This window comes from Melanerpes formicivorus, unplaced genomic scaffold, assembly GCF_026170545.1.
Source record: "Melanerpes formicivorus ecotype bairdi unplaced genomic scaffold, bMelFor1.0.p_v2 SCAF_7, whole genome shotgun sequence".
Lineage (NCBI taxonomy): Eukaryota > Metazoa > Chordata > Aves > Piciformes > Picidae > Melanerpes > Melanerpes formicivorus.
Genome location: NW_027142359.1, coordinates 3,340,446 through 3,354,961, shown reverse-complemented (window position 1 = coordinate 3,354,961; position 14,516 = coordinate 3,340,446). Strand labels below are relative to the sequence as shown.

At 47.4% G+C, this 14,516-nt stretch overlaps 2 protein-coding genes across 2 annotated transcripts in view; one reads left to right on the top strand and one right to left on the bottom strand.

Annotated features, from left to right (window-relative positions):
- C8A (complement C8 alpha chain) overlaps positions 1-3,682 on the bottom strand; it is a 28,008-nt gene extending 24,326 nt beyond the window's left edge. The window contains exons 1-2 of the mRNA XM_068140683.1: positions 3,462-3,682; positions 93-189 (exon numbers count right to left, since the gene is read on the bottom strand). Of these exons, the coding sequence (XP_067996784.1) occupies positions 93-189; positions 3,462-3,589 (225 nt within the window). The 5' untranslated portion in view covers positions 3,590-3,682. The remainder of the gene's footprint in view (positions 1-92; positions 190-3,461) is intronic.
- The window catches only part of C8B (complement C8 beta chain), an 82,452-nt gene that overhangs the window by 65,113 nt on the left and 2,823 nt on the right, over positions 1-14,516 (top strand). The gene's annotated exons all lie outside the window — the stretch shown is intronic.

The following is a 14,516-nucleotide window of genomic DNA, read 5'->3' as shown; positions in this document are numbered from 1 at the left end:
GATGAATATGTATAATATATATAATTAATGTGTGTACATCCTCATCACAGGCACATCTGAAGATAAATGAATACATTACACTGGAGCCTTACTTTTTTCTCTTGGCAGGGAAAGCAATCTGTCCACTCTGACCACTGGCTCAGCTGACAGTCGATGGGAGCTGGAGAATTAACATCTCTGCTGCTTCTGCTAAGGAGGGGAAGAGAGAGCAGTCTGAGGTCTTTGAAGTTGTGTTTTAAGGAGGGCTGGAGGCTAGCAGGGAGAAAATGATCTCTATGTGTGTGTTTGGGTTTTTTTCCACTGGGGAGAAACCTATTTAGTAGGAAATGGGAAGCATTGCTTAGCAGGGGTGGCTGTACTATCTCAGATGCTCCATCCAGGAGCTGCTCCATCAGGTTCAGCACCTGAAGCTTTTGTCTTGGGTTTCCTGCTCTCCCTGCTCTCCTAGCCCTGTTCCACTGTCTCAACACCCTCATGGGGAAGAACTTCCTCCTAACATCCAATCTGAATCTACTCATTTCTATTGTCTTTTCCATTCCCCCTAGTCATACCACTCCCTGAAATTACTTCTCTTGCCTCCCAGCCCAGTGGTTCTCCTCGCTGTTTGTGTCCCTGCTCCTACAATCTTTATTTCTATCATGAGTTTCTTTGTCATGATGAGCAATCTGTGGTGTGTCAATAAAGCTCTATTTTTTGCCATGGCCTTTGAAGCATTTTGAGGGGTTGTTTTGAGCCAAAATATTCTCATTGCTATTATTTTGTTGATTAGCTAATGAGCAGTGTGGTTTACTTGTGAGACAGCAGTCCAAAGAGAAATAGTGATAGTTACCAGAGGTATAGAACACGTTTGGGGATTCATCAGAAGACAGCCTTGCTAAATGAAAGCCACACCAGCTCAGCAAGGGAGCCTGTGGATGCAGATCAGTGTGTGAGATCAAAACCCCATTGTGTCCCCAGGAAAACAGCAGGAGCCTGCCGACTGTTGCAGCCACTGCTCTGAGGACAGCTTGCTGGATGCATGCAGAGTGCATGGGATCGCAAAATACTTTCTAGCTGACCAGCTGCATGCTGCAAAGAGCAAAACAATAACGTTCCATGTGTGCCAAGAGCAGCATGCTTACATGTTGGCACCTTGGACTGGAACATAGAATCACAGAATCATAGAATTGTTAGGGTTGGAAGGGACTTCAAGGATCATCCAATTCCACCCCCCTGCTATGGGCAGGGACACCTCACACTACAGCAGGTTGCTCACAGCCACATCCAGCCTGGCCTTAAAAACCTCCAGGGATGAGGCTTCTACCACCTCCCTGGGCAACCTGTGCCAGTGTCTCACCTCCCTTATGGGGAAGACTTTCTTCCTATCATCCAATCTGAATCTACCCATTTCTTTTTTGTTTCTCACTCCCTCTAGTTCTGCCACTACCTGACACCCTCAAAAGTCCCTCCCCAGCTTTCCTGTAGCCCCCTCCAGATGTGGAAGGGCACAAGAAGGTCTCCTCAGAGCCTTCTCCTCTCCAGAGTGAACAGCCCCTGAAAACTATAGCATTCCATGTGTGCCAAGAGCAACATCCTTACTTAGAATCATACAATGGTCCAGGCTGGAAGGGACCTCCAAAGGTCATCCAGTCCAAACCCTCTGCAGTCAGCAGGGACATCCTCAACTAGATCAGGCTGCCCAAGGCCTCATCGGACCTCACCTTGAATATGTCCAGGGAAGGGACCTCAACCACCTCCCTGGGCAACCTGTTCTACTGTTCTACCACCCTCACAGTAAAGAACTCATTCCTAACATCCAATCTAAATCTTCTCTTCTCTAGTTTGAAGCCATTGCTCCTTGTCCTGTCACTGCAGACCCTTGTAAACAATGTCTCTCCAGCCTTCCTGTAGTCCCCTTCAACTGGGGACCACTCCTGTATTGCTGCTTTGTTGCTCTGACAGGAGGATTTGTGGGCTGCATCCTTCAGCACTCCACAAAGTGCTTAATTGGCTCACCTTTGATTGGATGTTGCATTTACCTCTTCACTATTCTGCCAGGTTTGATAAGTTCATCAAACATCAAAAATCTCTTCTCTGTTCATTTTCAAAAGGGATTATCAGAATAAGCCTCCATAATTAAGTGTATCACTGCCACAGGTTTTTTTTTTCCTTCCTTTCTGCTGTCTCCTTGTCTCCATGTTCCAATTATCACTGATACCTATTTTTTTTGTTTGATCCTTCTAAATCATATTTGCCTTTGGAGCAAGCCTGAAATTAATAGCCACAGCAAAAAAAATAATAATCCAAGCATTTCCTTTAATGACACTATAGCTTTAGAAGAAAGGGGGGGAAAAAGCCACTTGTTTATTCCCTTCCTTCAAAGCCTAAGTGACACCTGTAGAGGTTAATAATATTGTTCAGGATTGAAAAAAAAAATACAACCCAGCAAAATCTTAGGGATGAGGAGCTGGCTTGGATTGAAAATTGGGTTACTCACATGCACTTGTTCACTGCACATTGTCAGATGCAAAATAACTGTCATGAATCACACAGAATCACAGAATCACCAAGGTTGGAAGAGACCTCCAAGATCATCAAGTCCAACCTGTCACCACAGACCTCATGACTAGACCATGGCACCAAGTGCCACGTCCAATCCCCTCTTGAACACCTCCAGGGATGGTGACTCCGCCACCTCCCTGGGCAGCACATTCCAATGGCCAATCTTGCTTTCTGGGAAGAACTTCTTTCTAAGATCAAGCCTAAACTTTCCCCTGGCACAGCTTGAGACTGTGTCCTCTTGTTCTGGTGCTGGTTGCCTGGGAGAAGAGACCAACTCCCTCCTGGCTACAACCTCCCTTCGGGTAGTTGTAGAGAGCAATAAGGTCTCCTCTGAGTCTCCTCTTCTCCAGGCTAAACAACCCCAGCTCCCTCAGCCTCTCCTTGTAGGGCTTGTGCTCGAGGCCTCTCCCCAGCCTCGTTGCCCTTCTCTGGACACATTCAAGAGTCTCAATGTCCTTCTTAAACCGAGGGGCCCAGAACTGGAGACAGGACTCAAGGTGTGGCCTGACTAGTGCGGAGTACATTGCACACAATGACTTCCCTGCTTCTGCTGGCCACACTGTTCTTGATGCATGCATGAAGAAGAAGATAGAAAAATATCCACTTGTAAAACATCCTGTGGAGGGAATTTATTTTGAGGGCCCAAATCCAGGGCAGAAATTTTGGTAAAGGAAGTTTCAGAAGGCTTAAGAATTATCTGTAAAAGAAAAACCATTGTGCAAACAGTTCCTTTAAGCAGGAGTTATGATGCTGAGCTTGGGCTTTGCACAGCTGCCAATATTTTTATTCTTTTTTTTTTCCTGGTAGCTGTTTACAGAGAGCATGGCTTGTACGTACCTTCAGTCAGGGTAAAACTGATGGGCTGGCTTGCCTACAATTTCTATAGGTAAAGTCAGGAAGTGAGGGGCGAATGGACTTACCTCTGGGAAGGCAATGCCTCAATCTCCCCATGTGCTGCAGCCTGATGTGCTGTTAAAGCCAAGAAGCTTAGAGGCAGAATGAAATGGAGGAAGAGGCTGACACTGGTTTCTCCACGTTGTCTTTCCATATGTAAATGTTTGCTATAGATCAGCTGCAAACAGAAGCTTTATGCTTCAGGGTGCCGTGGGGTGAGCACAGCTAGAAGCAGCATGGAGCCTACCGGCCCCTGAAACACTGTGGTAAATCATTGACAACAGTGCAGATCACATCACAAAGAATCAGGACACATCCCAGAGGCCCTTGCCCTTTTGGAAACAAACTCAGTTTTCTGGCAAGGGAATATATTAAAGTGTACAAGTGTATCCACGTTAAAGTCAATCTAGCCCTGCTGCAGTGCTGCATTTCTTGTCCAGCCTGCACCTTCCTTTTAATCTGAAGGAGGAGGAAACTCATTTCCCACAAAGACCTAACTGTAATTTTGGTACATCTGGTTTCTGACCAAGGAAAAGCTTCTCAGTGCAGCAAACTGAAGATTATGAGGAAGTTGTGTTCTGAGGAACGTGTTCCTTCCAGATATGGCAAGGAAATGTCACTTCTTCCCGTTGCCATCCATGTAAGGCAGTGTCCCATCTCCAAACCAGATGCAAGTTATCACCTGGCTTTGGGTGGCCCTACACAGTCAGTGCAAAGTGAGAATCTAAATCTTTGTTTTCTGAAGTGATGAGGGATGAGGACAATGCCCCCTAAGACTAAAATGGTGTCTTACCTATACACTGTGCAATGCCATCTATCAGTGGTGGTGCCAATGCTTTTAGCTGGTTGGGCTCCTACCACAGAGGCAGTGGTTGTCACAGATATAAGAGAGCAATACCATGGAAATCAAGAATGCCATGAGTTGGTTATTTTTAAGATATTAGTCTCAAGATAATGCATAGAATACATAGAATAGAATACATAGAATAAACCAGGCTGGAAGAGACCTTCAAGATCATCGCGTCCAACCCATCAACCAATCCAACCCACCTAGACAACTAAACCATGGCGCCCCATCAAGTCTCCTCCTGAACACCTCCAATGATGGTGACTCCACCACCTCCCCAGGCAGCCCATTCCAATGGGCAATCACTCTCTCTGTATAGAATTTCTTCCTAACATCCAACCTAAACCTCCCCTGGCGCAGCCTGAGACTGTGTCCTCTTGTTCTGGTACTGGCTGCCTGGGAGAAGAGACCATCATCCGCCTGTCTACAACCTCCCCTCAGGTACTTGTAGAGAGCAATAAGGTCACGTTTATAGAATCATAAAATCATTGGGTTTGGAAGGGATGCCAAGGACCATCCAGTTCCAACCCCCCTGCCATGGGCAGGGACACCTCACACTACATCAGGTTGCTCACAGCCACATCCAGCCTGGCCTTAAAAACTTCCAGGGATGAGGCTTCCACCACCTCCCTGGGCAACCTGTGCCAGTGTCTCACCACCCTCATGGTGAAGAACTTCTTCCTAACATCCAATCTGAATCTACTCATTTTTAGTTTTGCTCTCTTCCCTTTTGTCCTGTCACTACCTGACTGGAAGGCCGCAATAAGGTCTCCTGGGAGCCTTCTCTTCTCTAGACTGAACAGCCACAACTCTCTCAGTCTGTCTCCATAGCAGAGGAGCTTCAGCCCTCTGATCATCCTCATGGCCCTTCTCTAGACACGTTCCAGCACCTCCAGATCCTTCCTGTACTAGGGGCTCCAGAACTGGACACAATACTCCAGGTGGGGTCTCACCAGAGTGGAGTAGAGGGGGAGTATCACCTCCTTCCCCTGCTGGCCTCACTTCTCTTGATGCAGCCCAGGATCTGTTTGGCTTTCTGGGCTGCAAGTGCACACTGCTGGCTCATGTTGAGCTTCTCATCCCCCAAGTCCTTTTCTTCAGGACTGCTCTCAAGCCACTCCCTGCCCAGCCTATACCGGTGCCTGGGATTGCCCTGACCCAGCTGCACTTGGTCTTGTTGAACCTCATGAGTTTGTCCTGGGCTCACCTCTCCAGCCTGTCAAGGTCCCTCTGGATGGCATCCCTTCCCTCCAGCATGTCTGCTGCTATTCAGTTTTCAGGTGTTGCACGAAAAGAGAAAATGGCCTTTGGAAAGACAGTTGGTCATACTGTAGTTGCCCCATGCTTGTTTCCTCAAGCTTGCATATAGCCTCCCAAATTCACCCCAAGAGCTCCTGGGTAGGGACAAAGATGCACAAGAAATCTGTCACTTCAATAGATATTAGTTTTTGGGGAAAAAATAGAGTTAAGAGATCTATGGAGGCTTCTGTGTTCAAAGAAGGGTCTGCATCTCACTGCCTTTTTCTTCTGCCTAAGTGGGCTAAGATGCTTCATGCATAAATGAAGTGTTCCCAGCAGACAGCTGGAAGTTTGAACTGCAATAAATTCAGGAGAAAATGTAATTATTGTAGGAAAATCTGGTCTTGGGCTATTAGGGCTAGGAAGCAGACAGTGAATTGTCCTCTGTCCACAAAAGACTGGGATAGAAGTGTCACTTGGTGTATTTCCCATTTTAATTGCAAAGTCCACTTCAATAGCTGGTGTTATAAATTATCAAACTAGAAGGACCTCTTCCTGTGTCATTTTCATGTAATTAAAGTTGAGGATGACCCTGGGGCTTGCCTTTGCTAAACATGAAGGAAAATGTAGCACAGGGGTAAACTCTGCAGTGCAATGAAGTGAAAACTGCCTTTTGGTGACCTTTGAGAGTGCATTAATGCATCCCTTACCTATTAATGCACTTCAGATGAGTTCAGAAAGTCCTTCTCCTTTCTTTGCCTCCACAGCAAGAACTGGAGTAAGGATTTGCATCTTTTTTTATTATTTTTGTTTCTTTTAGATACTATTAAATTTAAATTACTTGGGAGAAAAGCAGGGGATTGAATCTGGCCTAAGGCCATCCCCATCCCTACCTCCCTATCACCCATTCCACCCTCTCTGCACTTTGCTGCTAAAACGGAATGACAGAAAAAGGTTTCAGTAGTTGGGTGAGGATGGGCCCCCACTGTCTCCATGGCAGGAGCCTCCCTGGCTATCTGCCCAATCTATCTTCTTCTAAATCTTCCAGACTTCTGCCAGCCTTTGATATAAATGGCTGCTTTGCACAGTCAAGTGCCTCCTCAGCATCAGAGCCAGACCGCTGGGGCATTCTGTCTTCTCTTTCCCGATAGCAGCATCAGAAACACACCATATATATAATGAAAGTTATTTGTGGCATGTCTCCCAGGTAAAAGGCTGGGCTGGTTTCTGCAATCAAGCACAACAACAATTTTGCACTGATAGGTGAGGTCGTTTGGGGGTAGGGGGTTGTTGGGGGGGAAGGAGGTGTGCCAGAGAGATTTAAGCAGCAGGCGAAAGCACACCACGTTAGAGGTGAAATTAAAGAAGCTTCCTCAAAGGTGTTATGTTCCCAAAGTGAGAGATATAAAAGTTATGCTTCTGTTTATAGCATTATGAATTGAATTTGTCTAAAGCCTGTGTTGAATCCTTGGCTCTAAACCTCAATTAACTCTCTGAACCTCCGGCTTGCCATGCTAGCTGTGCTGTCTATAGTAATGCGGTCACCTTCAGGAGGATGAGTTGGGAACTGAAATCTTCCTGAGCCTGGAAATAAGGGTTGTGAGTAGGCTGGGCTGAGCTTGCTTTGTCACTTTGCAACTATTCCCAGCCCAAAGCTTCTTTCCCCAAGGCTGAAGAAGTCTTCACTGCCAGCCTCTAATCAGCAGAAGCATAGATTCATAGATTCACAGAATGGGTTGCTTTAGAAGCGACCTTACAGATCATACAGTTCCAACCCTCTCTGCCATGGGCAGGGATACCTCTCACTAAATCAGGTTGCTCAAGGCCTCATCCACCCTGGCCTTGGACATATCGAGGGAAGAGGCATCCACAACCTCCCTGGGCAATCTCTTCCAGTGTCTCACCACCCTCACTGTAAAGAATATCTTCCTAATCTCCAGTCTAAATCTCCCCTCCTCAAGCTCAAAGCTATTCCCTCTCATCCTATCGCTACAAGCCCTTGTAAAAGTCTCCTTCATGGCTTTCTTGTAGCACATTTCAGATACTGGAAAACTTCTGTAAGTCTCCCTGGAGCCTTCTCTTCTCCAGACTGAACAGCCCCAACTCTCTCAACCTCTCCCCATAAGGGAGGTTCTCCAGCCCTCTGATCATCTTCGTGGCCCTCCTCTGGACCTACTCCAGCAGTTCTATCTCCCTCCTTTACATTTGTTACCCATCTAAAACCAGGGGCAGATTAACTCATGGCAAACAAACTCAGGCTCCCACTTCCTCGCTGATAGTGATACAGAATTTCACTCCACTTGCAATATTCTCCATTTCAAGTATATTTGGCCCAACAAGGAGAATTAATTTCTGCCTGCAGGATGTATTGATCTTTTAAATAGCACCTGAACAGCACATTGGTCACATGGCTGTCTACACCAGCCTCGATCCAGGGTGAAGTTCTATTGCAAGAGCTAACACAGAATCACAGAATCATAGAATGTTAGGGGCTGGAAGGGACCTCAAAAGATCATCCAGTCCAATACCCCTGCCAGAGCAGGGTCACCTAGACCAGATCACACAGAAACACATCCAGGTGGATCTTCAATATCTCCAGGGAAGGAAACTCCACAGCCCCCCCTGGGCAGCCTGTTCCAGTGGTCTGTCACACTCACAGTGAAATAATTCTTCCTTCTGTTTCCATGGAACTTCCTTTGCCTCAGCTTCCACCATTGCCCCTTGTGCTGTCATTGGGCATCACCCAGCAGAGCCTGGCTCCATCCTCTCAGCACTCACCCTGCACATCTTTATAAACATGAATGAGGTCACCTCTCAGGCTCCTCCTCTCCAAGCTAAAGAGCCTCAGCTCACTCAGTCTCTCCTCATAAGGAAGATGTTCCACTCCCTTAATCACTTTTGTGGCTCTGTGCTGGACTCTTTCAGTAGTTCCCTGAGGTCCTCCCTGAACTGAGGGGCCCAGAACTGGACACAATATTTGAGATACAGCCTCAGGAGGGCAGAGTAGTGGGGAGGAGAACCTCTCTTGACCTCCTAGCCACAACCCTTCTAATGCACCCCAGGATGCCATTGGCCTTCTTGGCACAAGAGCACATTGCTGGCTCATGGTCACCCTTCCATCCACTAGGACCCCCAGGTCCCTTTCCCCTTCACTGCTCTCCAGCAGGTCAGTCCCCAACCCATACTGCTCCATGGGGTTGTTCTTTCCCACGTGCAAGACTCTACACTTGCCCTTGTTGAATTTCATTTTCTCCCTGCCCAGCTCTCCAGCCTGTCTCAGTCTCACTGAATGGTAGCACAACACGGTGTTGCTGTTGTCCAGCAATTTGCATTTGTACTTTCTTTATATGTAGATTTTTCTTTTTAAATTACTATTATTTTTAGCATATCCCTATAGATCTTGCTGCAGGGCTACGAGGATGATTGGAGGACTGGAGCACTGCCTTATGAGGAGAGGCTGAGGGAGCTGGGGCTTTTTAGTCTGGAAAAGGCTGGGAGGGGATTGAATATATGTCTATAAGTATCTGAGGGCTGGGTGTCAGAAGGGAGGGGACAGGGACAGGCTCTGCTCACTTGCTCCCTGTGATAGGACAAGGGGCAATGGATATAAACTACAGCACAGGAGGTTGCACCTCAACATGAGGAGGAACTTCTTTCCTGTGAGGCTCCCAGAGCACTGGAACAGGCTGCCCAGAGAGGTTGTGGAGTCTCCTTCTCTGGAGACTTTCCAGACCCATCTGGATGTGTTTCTGTGTGACCTGTGCTGGATTCTCTGGTCCTGCTCTGGCCAGGAGGGTTGGACTTGATGATCACTTTGGGTCCCTTCCAACCCCTGGCATCCTGTGATCCTGTGGATGCAGTTACTGAAAAGAATCACTCTTTTTTATACCAATATTCTCTTTCTATTATTTTTTTGCAGCATATTTTTGTGCCATACTGTAAATCTGATTTTTTTTTTGTTCCTGATTTGAAGACCATGAACCTCTAAAGGCAGAGTTCTGTTCTTTTGTATGTGTGTGTTCTGTTCGATGCATCAGACCCACAAAGTTGCATCTGAGCTTCTTGCTGTCATGTGTCAAGCAATGTGACTGACACCTGCCATGTGCTGTTTGCTCTCTCCTGGTTCCCCAGGGAAAAGCAGAGAGCAGACAGCTTTTCATTCAGGGGGGTAGGGCGATGTTTCTTTAAAAACACAGAGACTGTTGCACTGTGCAGAGGTTACAGAGAGGTTAGATATGGCAAGATCAAGAAATTACTGCCTTGCAATTGGATCTCTGCCCTTGGAAAGGTCTCTGTTTCAGGCATGCTTTCACAGCACACATGGCCTCTCTCAGCTCATCCTCTCTGCAGGCACTGGAGAGCACAGGAGCTTCACAGGCTAATTCCCTTCTACCAAGGAAGCCAAGCTCATTACAGTATCACAGTACATTAGAGGTTGGAAGGGACCTCCAGAGATCATCCAGTCCAACCCCCTGCCAGAGCAGGATCACCTACACCAGATTACACAGGAACTCATCCAGGCAGGTCTTGAATGTCTCCAGAGAGAGAGACTCCACAACCCGCCCTGGGCAGCCTGTTCCAGTGTTCTGTCACCCTCACAGGGAAACATTTTTCCTCCTGTTTCCATGGAACTTCCTATGCCATAGAACATCCTCTTGGCACTCACCCTGCACATCTTTATAAACATGAATGAGGTCACCCCTCAGGCGCCTCCTCTCCAAGCTGAAGAGCCCCAGCTCCTTCAGGCTCTCCTCATAAGGAAGATGTTCCACTCCATCATTTTTGTGGCTCTGTGCTGGACTCTTCCAAGCAGTTCCTTGAGGTCCTTCTTGAACAGAGGGCCCCAGAACTGGACACAATATTTGAGATGCAGCCTCAACAGGGCAGAGTAAAGAGGGTCCATCTCCTTGACTGTCTAGCCCCTGGAGGACTTTCTGTCTCTATGGTCAAGACTTCCAGTGCTTAACCCCACAACAATATTGTACAGCAAACAGAAGGCACAAGTAGCAGTAGAATGGAGAATTGTTTGGGTTGGAAAAGACCTCTGAGTTCATTGAGTCCAACCATCAGCCCCACACCACCACGGCCATTAAACCATGTCCCAAAGTGCCATGTCTACAAGACTTTTGAATGCCTTCAGGGATGGAGGTGTTAAAATGCTTCAGGATGGAGTGTTAAGGGTAAGTCAGATGGAATCTGTTTGCTGTAGTTGAGGCTGCTGAGCAGATGCTCTGTGCTAGGTGATGTTTGTGCAGCCTTGAAGGCCTCATGCCTGTATATGCTGCATCACTGCAGGACAGAGAAAGGATGCAGGCTGCTCATCACCTTCTGTGTCAGTGGGGTGACAGCAAACACTGCCCTCAAGTGCTTGCAGGAGTGATCACCGTCACAGTGATAGACCCACATCACAGGTAGTGGTCGTGTCCTCATAACAGGGCTGATCAACCTCTGCAACCACCAACATGCTTTTTGCCCTGTGCACCAGCTGTGCATCTCATTTCTTGACCTTTATCTCTGTTTTTATTCCCATTTTAAATTCTCTTGCCACTGAGTGGCTGCTGTGAGCTGGAGCATTGGAAGGACCAACAAAACTGTGGCTTCTGTGTGCACCAGGCCTGTTCCCCATTTGCTGAACCCAAAGGCTGTGGAAAAGGTCCACCTGAGGACCAGACGACAGCCACAGCTCTAGTGCTGAGTATGCCAGTCTTCATTTGGTGTCACAGAATCATAGAATTATCAGGGTTGGAAGGGACCTCAAGGAATAGAATAGAATAGAATAGAATAGAATAGAATAGAATAGAATAGAATAGAATAGAATAGACCAGACCATGTCGGAAGAGGCCTTCAAGATCATTGTATCCAACCCATCATCCAACACCATCTAATCAACTAAACCATGCAACTAAGCACCCCATCAAGTCTCCCTCATCTAGTTTCAATCCCCCTGCCAGGGGCACAGGCACCCCACACTACATCAGGTTGCTCACAGCCCCATCCAGCCTGGCCTTCAAAACCTCCAGGGATGAGGCTTCCATCACCTCCCTGGGCAACCTGTGCCAGTGTATCACCACCCCCATGGGAAAGAATTTCTTCCTAACATCCAATCTCAATCTGCCCACTTCTAGTTTTGTTCCATCCCCCCTAGTCCTATCACTCCCTGGCACCCTAAAAAGTCCCTCCCCAGCTTTCCTGTAACCCCCTTCAGATAGTGGAAGGCCACAATAAGGTCTCCTCAGAGCTTTCTTCGCTTCAGACTGAACAGCCCCCAACTCTATCAGTGTCACTGAACTGGTCTGATAACCTACTATCTATCAAAGTAAACACTTGGCCTGAAACACACGAGCAATTATAGGCTATATGGCTAAAAAAAGAAGTATGGAGTTCAGTGTTTGTGGGCTCAGGGCTGTGCTGCAGAGGCAACCTTGCAGCTTGGACAGAGTTAAAAAAAACCCTGAAATGTTGCAAGGCTTCTAAATTCTTTTTCTTGCCTGCTACAGTGCTTCAGTGGGGCTGATCTTAACACATCTGAAGGAGCCACGTAGGGACCTTCATGGACTCCTCCTAAACAGCGCTTTGTCCTTGACAGTAAAAAGAAATGTTAGGTTTTTTAAAAGCAGGGATCGATAATGCTGCGTTTTCTGGGGGCTCTTGGTTCATGGCAGCAAGGCAAGGCACAGCAAGCTGCTGGGTGCTGGAACAAGCGATCCTATCTCCCCCTCTGCTGGATAACCACGATATGACCTCCGGGAAGAACAAGCGAGATGGGCAGGGAAACAGGCTGGGCTTGCTGCTCTTTGCCCTCCTGGGGACGTAATAACCACGTAAAAACTGAGATGAAATTCTTCCTGGCACAAGGTTGTGTCCTTTTATCTACTTTTCCTCGGTTTTGTGAGTTCTGAAGTTTGGTGAGGTTGGGGTTTTTTTCAGGTATACAGACCCTACTGCATTGTACCCAGGAACAGTTGTTTCCCTCGCTCTCTGTCCCATCTCCTTCATCTGTGTTGTCCCACAAGTAGATATGGCAAGGGAAAACACCTTGTCAGACCATCCCCTAATCTAATGTTACGACACTGGGATAAAATTATCACCAATTGTGTCATGGAAAATTAGCTGAATCATAAAATCTTAACATGCTTTGGCTTGAAAGGGATCTTAAAGATCATCTAATTCAACCACCTCCCTGCCATGGTCAGGGACAACTTCCACTAGACTGGGTTGCTCCAGGCTCCATCCAGCCTGGCTTTGACCACTTGCAGGGATGGGGTATCCACAGTTTCTCTTGGCAACCTGTTCCAGTGTTTCACCATGTCATAGTAAAGAATTTCTTCTTTTAATCTAAATCTGTCCTCTGGGGTGCTTCAAGAAAAGTGTGCCCAGCAGGTCTAGGGAGGTTCTGCTCCTTCTCTGGAGTGTTATGTCCAGTTTTGAGCTCCCTAGTTCAAGAGAGACAAAGACCTGCTGGAGAGAGTCTAACAGAGAGCCACAGGGATGCTTAGGAGACTTGAACATCTCCCCTGTGAAGAGATACTGAGCCCTGGGGCTGTTTAGTCTGGAGAAGGCTGAGAGGGGATCTGATCAATGTCTATCAATATCTGAAGGGTGGGTGTCAAGTGGAGGAGGCCAAGCTCTTTTTGTGGGTGTGCAGTAATAAAACAAGGAGCAATGGATACAAATTTGAACATAGAAGTTTTCACCTCAATGTGAGGATAAACTGCTTTACAGTGAGGGTGACAGAGCCCTGGAGCAGGTTGCTCAGAGAGGTTGTGGGGTCTTCTTCTCTTGAGACTTTGAAAACCTGCCTGAATACATTCCTGTGCAAACTACCCCATGTGATCCTGCTCTGGCAGGGAAGCTGGACTTGATGATCTCTGGAGGTTCCTTGCAACCTCTAACATTCTGTGATTCTGTGGTTCAGTTTAAATCCTGATACAGAGTCCTTCCCCATCCTGTAGGCCCCCTTTAATTACTGAAAGGCCACTGTAAGGTCTCCCTGGAGCCTTCTCTTTGTGCCAAACAACCAAAGAAAACTGGACTGTCCAAAAGTTACTCTGGTTTTCACGAATTGCACTGCTCCCTCTTTCTGAAAGTCTGAAAGGTCAGGAATAAATCATATTCCCAAGCTCTGCTGTTGTTTCTGGTCCCAAGTAATGCCTCTGTGAAAGCTAAAAACCAGCAAATCCCAAATCTGTTATAACCTGTTATCTGCTATAACCTCTGACTAATCCCACCAGTCACTAAGCAGCTGAAAAGAATGATGCAGGGAACAGAACTCTGCAGACAGCTGTGCTTGCAGCCCTTTGGGGAGGTTCCTTCTTGCCTGGACCATTCTATGATTCTATTCTACATCCAGGGATGGTGACCCCACCACCTCCCTGGGCAGCCTGTTCCAGGGATTGACAACACTTTCAGCAAAGAAATTTTTCCTAATATCTAAACTAAACCTGCCCTGGCACAACTTGAGATCACTTCCTCTCTTGTTACCTGGGAGAAGAGACCAACCCCCACCTCACTACAACTTCCTTTCATGTAGTCACAGAGAGCCTTGCTCAGGCTTCCCCTCAGCCCCCTTTCCTCCAGACTAAACATCCCCAGTTCCCCCATCCTCTCCTCATGAGACTCATCCTCTAGACCCAAACCATAAAATTTTACATTTTTCAGCAGGCTGAAATTGTTTGTTCTGGGGAGACGGTGCCTGCTTAGGAAATGTTTGGTTCTGTGCCTCTCAGTAGTGGTCTTTGGTGTTATTCAAGTCGAGGCTATGCCTGGGAACTCCTGTTCTGGGTCACTGCCTCTGACACGCGAAGCCAGACCAAACTCACAGCTCCTGCTCCAAACTGCTGCCAGTTTATTAGCGGTGGTGGACAAGGTGGTCATTGTGTTTTGTGGGACACCGCTGGTCGCGGCAGTTTGCAGCTTGGTGGGGACCAGCAGGAGGCTCCAGCAGTGTGGGGAGAGGTGGCGCAGGAGGAGAAGGTTCGACTGAAGGGATTACCTT